General features: G+C 51.1%; 1 protein-coding gene across 3 annotated transcripts in view; it reads left to right on the top strand.

The window, feature by feature from the left end:
* TMOD4 (tropomodulin 4) overlaps nucleotides 1-12,147 on the top strand; it is a 62,921-nt gene extending 50,774 nt beyond the window's left edge. For all 3 annotated transcript variants that reach the window (XM_063946954.1, XM_063946955.1, XM_063946956.1), the window contains exons 7-10: nucleotides 1,667-1,774; nucleotides 9,869-10,012; nucleotides 10,523-10,667; nucleotides 11,023-12,147. In XM_063946954.1, the coding sequence (XP_063803024.1) occupies nucleotides 1,667-1,774; nucleotides 9,869-10,012; nucleotides 10,523-10,667; nucleotides 11,023-11,045 (420 nt within the window). In that variant the 3' untranslated portion in view covers nucleotides 11,046-12,147. The remainder of the gene's footprint in view (nucleotides 1-1,666; nucleotides 1,775-9,868; nucleotides 10,013-10,522; nucleotides 10,668-11,022) is intronic.
* The last annotated feature ends 513 nt before the right edge of the window (nucleotides 12,148-12,660 follow it).

Raw genomic sequence — 12,660 nt, 5'->3', positions numbered from 1 at the left:
GTAGCTGGGACAGAGAGAGATGCTGCAGTAGCTGGGACAGAGAGAGATGCTGCAGTAGCTGGGACAGAGAGAGATGCTGCAGTAGCTGGGACAGAGAGAGGTGCTGCAGTAGCTGGGACAGAGAGAGATGCTGCAGTAGCTGCGACAGAGAGATGCTGCAGTAGCTGGGACAGAGAGAGATGCTGCAGTAGCTGGGACAGAGAGAGATGCTGCAGTAGCTGGGACAGAGAGAGATGCTGCAGTAGCTGGGACAGAGAGAGATGCTGCAGTAGCTGGGACAGAGAGAGATGCTGCAGTAGCTGGGACAGAGAGAGATGCTGCAGTAGCTGGGACAGAGAGAGATGCTGCAGTAGCTGGGACAGAGAGAGATGCTGCAGTAGCTGGGACAGAGAGAGGTGCTGCAGTAGCTGGGACAGAGAGAGATGCTGCAGTAGCTGCGACAGAGAGATGCTGCAGTAGCTGGGACAGAGAGAGATGCTGCAGTAGCTGGGACAGAGAGAGATGCTGCAGTAGCTGGGACAGAGAGAGATGCTGCAGTAGCTGGGACAGAGAGAGATGCTGCAGTAGCTGGGACAGAGAGAGATGCTGCAGTAGCTGGGACAGAGAGAGATGCTGCAGTAGCTGGGACAGAGAGAGATGCTGCAGTAGCTGGGACAGAGAGAGGTGCTGCAGTAGCTGGGACAGAGAGAGATGCTGCAGTAGCTGGGACAGAGAGAGATGCTGCAGTAGCTGGGACAGCGAGAGATGCTGCAGTAGCTGGGACAGAGAGAGATGCTGCAGTAGCTGCGACAGAGAGATGCTGCAGTAGCTGGGACAGAGAGAGGTGCTGCAGTAGCTGGGACAGAGAGAGGTGCTGCAGTAGCTGGGACAGAGAGAGATGCTGCAGTAGCTGGGACAGAGAGAGATGCTGCAGAGAGATGCTGCAGTAGCTGGGACAGAGAGAGATGCTGCAGAGAGATGCTGCAGTAGCTGGGACAGAGAGAGATGCTGCAGTAGCTGGGACAGAGAGAGATGCTGCAGTAGCTGGGACAGAGAGAGATGCTGCAGTAGCTGGGACAGAGAGAGATGCTGCAGTAGCTGGGACAGAGAGAGATGCTGCAGTAGCTGGGACAGAGAGAGAGATGCTGCAGTAGCTGAGACAAAGAGAGGTGCTGCAGCAGCCAGGGTAGAAAGAGGTGCTGCAGCAGCCGGAGCAGCGTATGGTGTAGCAGGACAGAAGTATCTGGGAGAGTCTGGGAGACCTCTGGCATGTGCTGGCTGTCATTGTCTCCTGCTGTCTCCTTTGACCTGCCTCGCTCCCTACCTAGTGTCAAAGTCCAAATCAGTGTGTGCCCCTCTCCTCCTCCTGCTCTGTGGCTGCCTATACAGCGGCCCGTGGTATATCGGACAGAAGAAGGGGGTGAGCAGGTGGCTGTGCGCCCTCTAACTTTTCCGGCGCTCCACTGCAGCACCCTCGCTACACCCCTGCTCCTCCATGATGCATTGTCCTGCTGGACATAGTGATTAGAAGAAGGGAAGACTGTGGCAATAACGGGGGAGCATTAGTACACGCGGGACTTATTGTATCCCAGTATTGAGTATTTCATTGCCGGTGCCATGTAATACAGTAGTGCTGCCGCGTGTGTATGTACAAGGCCACATAATGCTGGTTTTCCCCTCATTGCAGGACATTCCTATACCCACGCTGAAGGAGATCTGTGAGGCCATGAAGAGTAACAGCCACGTAAAGAAGCTGAGCTTAGTGGCTACGCGCAGTAACGACCCCGTGGCCTATGTAAGTGCTCATGTAACACGGGATTCATATGTGGCGGGAGATCCTGCAGAAGAGCTGGACCATTGGTGGTCTGAGGCTAGTGATTGGTCCTTCCTTACAGAATGTCAGCGTTTCTATGGAGATTGAAACGGGTTTGTGCGGATTGGGGGAGGGGTCTTATTTTGTTCCGATTTCACATGTGTATATGTTAGGAGGTTGTGTGTATCTCTCTGTCATGTGTTATAGAATAAGAGGTGGGTCATAAAGAGAGAAATATACAGATCTTACAGATCCTCAAAGCAGTGGCGTAACTAGAAATTTTTCTCCCCCAAGCCAAAAAATTTTTGGCGCCCCCCCCCCCCCCCCCCCCCCCCCGCTGCATAACTGGGAGCAAGAAAGGGACAAATATGCGCGCGCCGCAAATATGCGCGCGCCGAAGGCGCGCGCTGCAAAAAAAAAGGGGCGTGGTTTTGTTGGAATGGGCGTGGTTTCTCGTAAAGGGGCGTGGTATTGCAGGAAAAGACTACCTTATACCCCAGTTTTGCAACCTGCACGCCCAGACGTTAGCCACCACAGGAAAGAAAAATAATCCTGATTCATGCCCCTTACATTATTTGTCATTTTTCCTCCTTATAGTAATGCCCAGTATACATTATGCCACATACTGCAATGGCCCTTAGACATTATGCCGCACACAACAATGCACATGACACAATATGCACACACTGTAATGCCCCCGACACATTATGCCACACACCGTAATGCCCCCGACACATTATGACAGGAATCGCAATGCCCGTTATACATTATGCTACACACTGCAATGCCCCTGATACATTATAGCACATACAATGCCTGTGACACATTATGACACACACCGCAATGACCTTGAGACATTATACCACAATGCCCGTGATATAGTATACCATACACCGTAATGCCTGTGACACATACCGCAATGCCCTGCCCGTTATACCCTATGCCACACACCGCAATGCCCGTTATGTATTATGCCACACTGCAATGACCCTGAGACATTATACCACATACCACAATGCCCGTGATATAGTATACCACACACCGTAATGCCTGACACATTATGACACACACCGCAATGTCCGTGATACATTATGCCACACACTGCAATGACCCTGAGACATTATACCACATATCACAATGCCCGCGATATAGTATACCATACACCGTAATGCCTGTGACACATTATGACACACACCACAATGTCCGTGATACATTATGCCACACACCGTAATGCCCATTACACATTAAGTCCTACAGTAAGGCTTCTAATTACTTTTCAATTACCTTCTCGTTGTCAGGGGTTTCATGCACTGGGTGTCATGCTCGTTGCCAGGTGTTTCATGCACTGGGTGTCATGCTCGTTGTCAGGTGTTTCATGCACTGGGTGTCATGCTCGTTGCTAGGAGGTAGTCCTTGTTGCTAGGGCTGTGCTCCCAGTGCCACATATGTCCCCAGTGCCAGATATTTCCCCACGGTGCCAGGTACTCACATGCCCCCGGTGCCAAATATAGCCCCCCCCCCCATGTGCCATGTACACATATACCCCCCCAGTGCCAGATATGCCCCCAGTGCCAGATATTCCCCCCCAGTGCCACATATGCCCCCAGTGCCAGATATTCCCCCCATGCCAGATATGCCGCCAGTGCCATATATTCCCCCCCAGTGCCACATATGCCCCCAGTGCCAGATATTCCCCCAGTGCCAGATATGCCGCCAGTGCCATATATTCCCCCCGAGTGCCATATATCCCCAGTGACAGATATTCCCCCCCAGTGCCAGATATTCTCCCCCAGTGCCATATAAGCCCCAGGGCCAGATATTCCCTCCCAGTGCCAGATATCCCCCCCCCCCCCAGTGCCACATATCCACCCCGTGCCAGATATCCCCCCCCCCAGTGCCATATATGCCCCAGTGCCAGATATCCCCCCCAGTGCCAGACATCCCCCCCCCCCCCAGTGCGATATGCCCTAGTGCCAGATATCCCCCCCCCCCCCAGTGCCATATATGCCCCAGTGCCAGATATCCCCCCCCCCCCTTCCCCAGTGCCAGATATGCCCTAGTGCCAGATATCCCCCGCCCCCCCCCACAGTGTCATATATGCCCCAGTGCCGGATATCCCCCCTAGTGCCTGACATCCCCCCCCCAATGGCCATATATTCCCCGGTGCCAGACACCCTCTCCTCTCTCCCCCCCCGTGACAGATATGCCGCAGTGCAGCCGCCGCTTGTTGGAGAACTTGGAGGGACACGGCGGGCGCAGCGTGTGCCTCTCCTGTGTCCCTCCTGAGTCCTGCATCATCTCCGGCGGCCGCGGGTCTGATAGGGGGAAGTGCCGTCCGTGAGCTCTAATTGGCTCACGGACGGCACTTCCCCCTATTAGACCCGCGGGCCGCCGGAGATGATGCAGGGCTCAGGAGGGACACAGGATAGGCACACGCTGCGCCCGCCGTGTCCCTCCAATAAAGCAGACTGACATGCGGACGTTCGTCCGCATGTCAGTCTGCTGTAATCAGTGGCGCCCCCGCAGCCCCTCGCCCCCAAGCCACCGCGAGGACTGCGGGGGCAGTAGTTACGCCACTGACTCAAAGAAAGGATATTTTACAGGCACAGTAAAAGTATCATCACAATGTTTGATAAATAGGTGTAAGCCTGTGATACCCATCCACGCTTGTGATAGCGGCAGCTGGTGATCACAGCGACCAAAGGCATCACTTTCATATTTATTTAATATTTAAAAGTGCTTGCTTTTTTTTAATACAAATTATTTATGGGATGAAAGTGAAATTCCACCACATTTGTTCTTCAGTCCTACTTCCAGGGCCATCTTAACGTATAGGTACACTGGGCAGCTGCCCAGGGCCCCACAATTCCAGGGGCCTCAGAACGTGAGGCAGCATTCTCTATCTGCCGCCCAGCCAGGCAGTGAATGGCTGGCTGCATTCTGATTGGTGGATGGCTGGAGCTCTCCACCAGTCAGAGTGCTGGCAGCCAGTCACTGTATGGAAGCATGTGGAGAGATGGCACAGACTGCAGGAGGGGCATGGTATGATTTTTATTTTATTGAGTCTCAGGAAAGGTGGGAAAGAAATTTGTCCGGGGTCTACAAGCTGTTATGATGGTCCTGCCCACTTCCCCTCAATTTTATTTCACCGCTGTGGCGAACAGATTCAGCTAATTTTGAAGAATAAACATCACAAAAATAGAAGTGAATGGGACTTTTCTCACCCACCCTATACTTCCACATAGAAATAAAATAGGCTAAAAAGAACTCTTTTTTTGGTTGAGACACTAATAATGTATGATTCTGTTTGTCATAAAGCATTATAATGCAGGAAAATGGGGTTGAAAGGTTACATGTGATTAACCACATTTTCCTCGTTTCTCCTAATATACTGTACTAAGAGATCTAGGCCCTCATTCCGAGTTGTTCGCTCGGTATTTTTCATCGCATCGCAGTGAAAATCCGCTTAGTACGCATGCGCAATGTTCGCACTGCGACTGCGCCAAGTAACTTTACTATGATGAAAGTATTTTTACTCACGGCTTTTTCTTCGCTCCGGCGATCGTAATGTGATTGACAGGAAATGGGTGTTACTGGGCGGAAACACGGCGTTTCAGGGGCGTGTGGCTGAAAACGCTACCGTTTCCGGAAAAAACGCAGGAGTGGCCGGAGAAACGGTGGGAGTGCCTGGGCGAACGCTGGGTGTGTTTGTGACGTCAACCAGGAACGACAAGCACTGAAATGATCGCACAGGCAGAGTAAGTCTGGAGCTACTCTGAAACTGCTAACTCGTTTGTAATCGCAATATTGCGCGTACGTCGGTCGCAATTTTAAGAAGCTAAGATTCACTCCCAGTAGGCGGCGGCTTAGCGTGTGTAACTCTGCTACATTCGCCTTGCGAGCGAACAACTCGGAATGAGGGCCCTAGATTTTATAAAAGCTGCTATACTCAAACTAAGCCACTAGATGGCAGCATAGAGTTAGGAGTGTCAACACTTAATAAAAATTGCTGCAGAAAGCGTAGACCTGGTCATGTAATGATTAATGCTGGACATACACTATCCAATTATCTGGGTGATTGGCCTGATATCGGCAGTGGTGCAAGTAGAAAAAATGTCTTACAGGTACTGTGTGTGTGCACCAAAAAAGAAATGGGTGTGGCCAAATGCCACATGGGGCATGGCCAATGAAAATAGGGGCGTGATACACATATGGGGAGAGGGGCAAATACACATGACCCCAATAGTGCCAGATACACGTTGCCCCACAGTGCCAGATATACATTGCCCCACAGTGCCAGATACACATGACCCCAATAGTGCCATATACACGTTGCCCCACAGTGCCAGATATACATTGCCCCACAGTGCCAGATATACATTGCCCCACAGCAGGGCCGTAACTACGTGTGTGCCAAGTGGGCTTGGCACACAGCGCAGTTGCCCTGAGGGCGCACGGCCAGCGGCATGTAATGAGTCAAATTTACTCATTACATGCCGCCTATGAAGTCTGCGCCGTACGCCGCAGCCGCGCTGGAGGAGTGAGAAGCGCCGGAGGCAGCTGAGAAGGAGGAGGAGGAGGGAGGGGGACTGGAGCCGCAGCAGCGCTATTTCATTGGTAGTAAGCGCCGCTGCAGCATCCCCCTCTCCTTCCGTATTGGCTGCCCGGCGCTGCTGTGGATGCTGGGATGCGGTTCCTCCATCCCAGCATCCACAGCAGCGCCAGGCAGCCTATACGGAAGGAGAGGGGGATGCTGCAGCGGCGCTTACTACCAATGACATAGCGCTGCTGCGGCTCCAGTCCCCCTCCCTCCTCCTCCTTGTCCGATGCCTGCACCGAGGGAGATGCCAGCACGAGAAGCCTGTCAGCGGGGAGAAGGTAAGTATATCCCTCTCTCTCTCTCTCTCTGGGGGACACCGTCTGCCATAATGTGTAAAAAGGGGTCCTGGCTGCTGCAATGTGTAAAAAGGGGGTCTGGCTGCTGCAATGTGTAAAAAGGGGGCCTGGCTGCTGCAATGTGTAAAAAGGGGGACTGGCTGCCGCAATGTATAAAAAGGGGGACTGGCTGCCGCAATGTGTAAAAAGGGGCCCTGGCTGCTGCAATGTGTAAAAAGGGGGTCTGGCGTGTAAAAAGGGGCCCTGGCTGCCGCAATGTGTAAAAAGGGGTCCTGGCTGCCGCAGTGTGTAAAAAGGGGGTGTAAAAAGGGAGACTGGCTGCCGCAATGTGTAAAAAGGGGGACTGGCTGCCGCAATGTGTAAAAAGAGGGACTGGCTGCCGCAATGTGTAAAAAGGGGTCCTGGCTGCCGCAATGTGTAAAAAGGGGGACTGGCTGCCGCAATGTGTAAAAAGGGGGACTGGCTGCCGCAATGTGTAAAAAGGGGGACTGGCTGCTGCAATGTGTAAAAAGGGGGACTGTCTGCTATAATGTGTAAAAAGGGGGACGCTGTCTGCTGTAATGTATAAAAGCGGCTCTACCTGGTGTAGTGGCGCTACTGTGCAGCGTAATTTGAATAATGGAGACTACTGTGCACCGTAGTATGAATTGCTATTATTTTGTGGCCACGCCCCTTCCCCATGAAGCCACACCCCTATATATTCGCACTGCCCCTATCTTGCATGGGGGGGGGGGGGGCGCCAATGTCGTTTCTTGCACACAGCGCTAAAATGCCTAGTTACGGCACTGCCCCACAGTGCCAGATATACATTGCCCCACAGTGCCAGATACACAAATGCCCCCAGAGTGCCAGATACACAAATGCCCCCAGAGTGCCAGATACACAAATGCCCCCAGAGTGCCAGATACACAAATGCCCCCAGAGTGCCAGATACACAAATGCCCCCAGAGTGCCAGATACACAAATGCCCCCAGAGTGCCAGATACACAAATGCCCCCATAGTGCCAGATACACAAATGCCCCCAGAGTGCCAGATACACAAATGCCCCCAGAGTGCCAGATACACAAATGCCCCCAGAGTGCCAGATACACAAATGCCCCCAGAGTGCCAGATACACAAATGCCCCCAGAGTGCCAGATACACATTGCCTCACAGTGCCAGATACACAAATGCCCCCAGAGTGCCAGATACACATTGCCTCACAGTGCCAGATACACATTGCCTCACAGTGCCAGATACACATTGCCTCACAGTGCCAGATACACATTGCCTCACAGTGCCAGATACACATTGCCTCACAGTGCCAGATACACATTGCCTCACAGTGCCAGATACACATTGCCTCACAGTGCCAGATACACATTGCCTCACAGTGCCAGATACACATTGCCTCACAGTGCCAGATACACATTGCCTCACAGTGCCAGATATACATTGCTTCACAGTGCCAGATACACATTGCCTCACAGTGCCAGATATACATTGCTTCACAGTGCCAGATATACATTGCCTCACAGTGCCAGATACACAAATGCCCCCAGAGTGCCAGATACACAAATGCCCCCAGAGTGCCAGATACACAAATGCCCCCAGAGTGCCAGATACACAAATGCCCCCAGAGTGCCAGATACACAAATGCCCCCAGAGTGCCAGATATACATGTCCCCCCCAGTGCCAGGTATGCCCCCAGTGCCAGATACACATGTCCCCCCACTGCCAGATATGCCCCCAGTGCCAGATATGCTCCCACTGCCAGGTATACATGCCCCCTCAGGGCCAGATATGCCCCCAGTGCCAGGTATACCTGAAGGCCCCCCTCCCCTGCTGCTCACCACTGCTGTCCTGTGTGTGTCTGTGTGAGGGGAGGAGAGCGCAGCCTGTGCCTCTCCTTCCTCTCAGTCTTCGGCGGGTGCAGGTGTCTCAGTTCAATTCAGCGCCGATCCGTGAACCAATCAAAGCTCGCAGTCCGCGTAAGCTCTGATTGGCTCACGGGCGGCGCTGATTTGAACGAAGACACCTGCTGCGCTCTCCTCCACTCACATCAGCGGAAGCGGTGGTGAGCAGCAGAGGGAGGGACAAGGAGCGGCGGCCCGTCGGTGTGGGTACGGCGTACCCACGGCTAAATTATTAAGGGTATGCCGTGCCCACCCGTACCCGCACACTTGCACCGCTGGATCACCCATATAATGGTACAATGTATACGCGCAACCCATCTAAAAATATCGGTCGGACATGCTGTGTCTGATGTAATATTTTAAACTTACAAGCAGGGCTGTTTCTAGACAATTTGGTCCCAGTACGAACACAAAAGTAGTCACATAGTAAAGCCCCTTAAAATTGTCACTCTCTCTGCTCGTTGCCAGGGGTTATTTCATGCTGCTGCCTCTGCCGCGGTCCCTGCACTGCAGCGCTATTCACTCCTGCCTCCAGCTCATTCTAGCAAATGTCCCTCCCAAAATAGCTGCCTCCTCTAGCATCCTTCAGGAAATGTCTCTTTTGAGGTGGCGGCCATTTTGGGTGAGACATTTTCAACAGTATTCCATGCGGATGGACAGACCGCTTGGAATACTGTCAGAAAGAGGCCGTGGCCACAGGCACCCCATGCGATTGCACAGCTTGCCCAGCCCTAGAAACGGACCTAGTTACAAGATGGCTGCATCGGACAGTATATGCCCTGCCGTGGTGTTCCGAAGGACATTTCCCTTGTTCCTTCACAGCAGAGGAACGGGAATATGTCTCCTCCCCAGGGGCGGGGCACATATATTGTGGCTAATACACTGGGAGAGACCACACAGAGGAGGAGTGGGAAATTTCTCCTCCCCCGGGGGCGAGGCGCAGATATTGTGTCCATCGTGAGGGATCTCACAGGGGAGAAGCGGGGAAATGTCTCCTCCCCAGTTGCAAAGCGCAAATATCGTGGTCAGTTACGTGAAAGATCTCACAGGGGGAGGAGTGGGGAAATGTCTCCTCCCCAGGGGTGGAGCACAGATATCGGGTGCCATACACTCTGAACGATCTCACAGGGGAGGGGCAGGGCATAGATATAGTGGCCAGTACACTGTGATATTACAGATATTGTGCCCATTATTGGAGATATCATGGCCAATATCACCAGGCAATGTAGACTTTGCTGCCACCTACTCGCGGTGTATTGGGTAACCTCTTCTGTCTCTCCGCAGGCAGTGGCTGAAATGCTGAAAGAAAATAAAACTCTTGAGAGCTTGAACATTGAGTCAAACTTTATCTCCAGCGCGGGGATGCTGGCTGTCATTCAGGCCATGAAACATAACTCTACTCTGACTGAGCTCAAGGTGGATAACCAGGTAAGACCACATTCATGATGTGCGTTGCCTTACCTGGGCATGTGTCTATAGGAGGAGGAAGGAGACGGCAGGACCCTCCAACGTTATCACTGGCTCCGTCCATACATACAGAAATCTTGTGTCTTAGGCCTGTGTATAAGCTATAAGCCGATTGGAGATGGGGCCTAGGTTTTTTAGACGATAGAGTTCGGTAACATCCCTCGACACCCTATCTTATAGAAACCATGCCTAGGATGATGGCTCCGGAGTAGTCATCCTGTCATTTGCCGCAAGCCCCACCATGTACCTTTGTCTACAATGAATATTATGCTCTGTAGACACTGTCCCATTAATACTTATGGACAAGTTCTCGATGGTCCACATCTAAGGGGAGATGGTTTGTGCATCCATTGCTAGAGACCGTCCACTATTGATCAGGATTAAAGGTTTCATTACTACCAATTATTGTAAACTGCTAATATCACAGATTAGATAAGTTCCTAAAGTGCTTTCATGTCTCATGTCCTTCAGCATCAGAACCTAGGAGACACCGTAGAGATGGAGATGGCCTCTATGCTGGAGAATAGTCCTTCTATAATACGCTATGGGTACCACTTTACACAGCAGGGACCAAGGGCCCGAGCATCATCCGCAATCACCAAGAATCTGGAAATCCGTAAGTGTCCACCTTCTTCAGAAGGACTGTATGTATCACAAGCACAATATATAACATTATCCTGATCTGTAAGTAACTGTGGAGAGTGTGGTCAGGTGGAGACATTATTGCCTATGAATTTCTACAATTTGTACAGATAAATGACAATCTTATTGGATAGTATAACATATTCCCAATGAAGTCCTCACCACAGACCTTTCCGTAGTAGAGGTTGTCCAGCTACCCAACTCTGATTCCTGGAAATTGGTGGAATCCACAAAACAAACTGCTTGTATCAGTGGAGGTTATTGCACAGTAGGACCGATTGATGCTGAAATTCTAAGCAAGGTGTATCACATTTCCTTCTTTCTGACAGGTCGCAAGAAGAAGAAGGTTTAAGAAATCTGTGACTTGTCTTCTGACACTCAACTCAAATCCAGCCTCATTCATCTCTAAGGTGGCGCCTATGACCCGTCTTGCCCTATTCATAGAATATAGTCACCCATGTGAATTGTCTACCTTTTGTTTTGTATTTATCATGTCCCTTTAAATGTGGAATTCATATGTAGATCCTAGGAAGATTCCATACCTCTTGTCCTCGTATCCTACATCTTCACCATCTCTATCCATCTTTCCTCTCATATTCTAAATATCCACTCATCTTTCCTCATGTCCTCTATACTCACCCGTCTTTCCTCAGGTCCTCCATCTTCAGCTGTCTTTCCTCAGGTCTTCCATCTTCACCCGTCTTTCCTCAGGTCCTCCATCTACACCCGTCTTTCCTCAGGTCCTCCATCTGCACCTGTCTTTCCTCAGGTCCTCCATCTGCACCTGTCTTTCCTCAGGTCCTCCATCTTCAACCATCTCTCCTCATGTCCTCCATCTCCACCCATCTTTCCTCATGTCCCCCATTTCCACCCATCTTTCCTCATGTCCTCCTTCCCCACCCATCTTTCCTCATGTCCCCCATTTCCACCCATCTTTCCTCATGTCCTCCTTCCCCACCCATCTTTCCTCATGTCCTCCATCCCCACCCATCTTTCCTCATGTCCCCCATCTCCACCCATCTTTCCTCATGTCCTCCATCTCCACCAATCTGTCCTCATGTCCCCCATCTCTACCCTTCTCTTAGTGAGGTAACTTCTCTGTAACGCTGCATAATTTTGTCTTAACATTAACACATCACCTACACACAGTGGTGGCAGCCATTTTGTGACATGAACCAAGCGTGACAGGAATCCAGCCGACGTCACTGAGCCATGAGACACTATGAGCCTGGATCCTAGAGTTGATAAGCTGCTCTCTCAGCCCTAAAGATGGCTGCCTCCACTGCCTGTCAGGTACGACTTAACCCCCTTTACCCCCCTGCGGACCCTCCGATATCTGCTCATTGCTCAAGATGTATCTTGTGAGAAGTCGTGTTGGTGGGAAAAGGGGGCGAGACTGGAAAAAAAAGTTAATTGTATTTAAAATATGTAAATAAATTGACTTTGATCTGTTAGTTTTTGGAGTGGTTAATTGCCCTGTGCCCCGTGCAAAGCATCCACAGCATGTCAGCAGGGTTTCCTCAGAACGGTCTGTGTGGATCACAGGGAAATATAACAATAGATTGTATGAATACACTTCTGTAAGACCACTCTGCTAATATATGTGCTGCCAGCTTAATGTAATGACAGAGGACCTCTACAGCAAATTAAAATGGAACAGCGCCCCCCACTGACACCGGACGCCCGACTCCCGAAATGTTTGACTTATATTTCATTGGTTCTACATCTGTTTTAACAGTAACTATTCAGGTGCTGCCACCCATGGCGACACCTGGGTAACCATGGGTAACCGCCACTGACATGCTAGTATTGGGTTTGATTTAGCAGTAACGGCATACATTATGATGTCATTGGGTAGGAGGAGTCCTTACCAACCAATCGCTGCTAACCTCCTTTCCTATTTCTATATCCTGGAATTTCCGTAGTCGGCCCCTTTTAGTTTTAATTTTTTTTTTTTTTTAATTCAA

Source organism: Pseudophryne corroboree, chromosome 12, assembly GCF_028390025.1.
Source record: "Pseudophryne corroboree isolate aPseCor3 chromosome 12, aPseCor3.hap2, whole genome shotgun sequence".
NCBI lineage: Eukaryota > Metazoa > Chordata > Amphibia > Anura > Myobatrachidae > Pseudophryne > Pseudophryne corroboree.
This window is presented reverse-complemented; position numbering and strand designations above follow the sequence as displayed.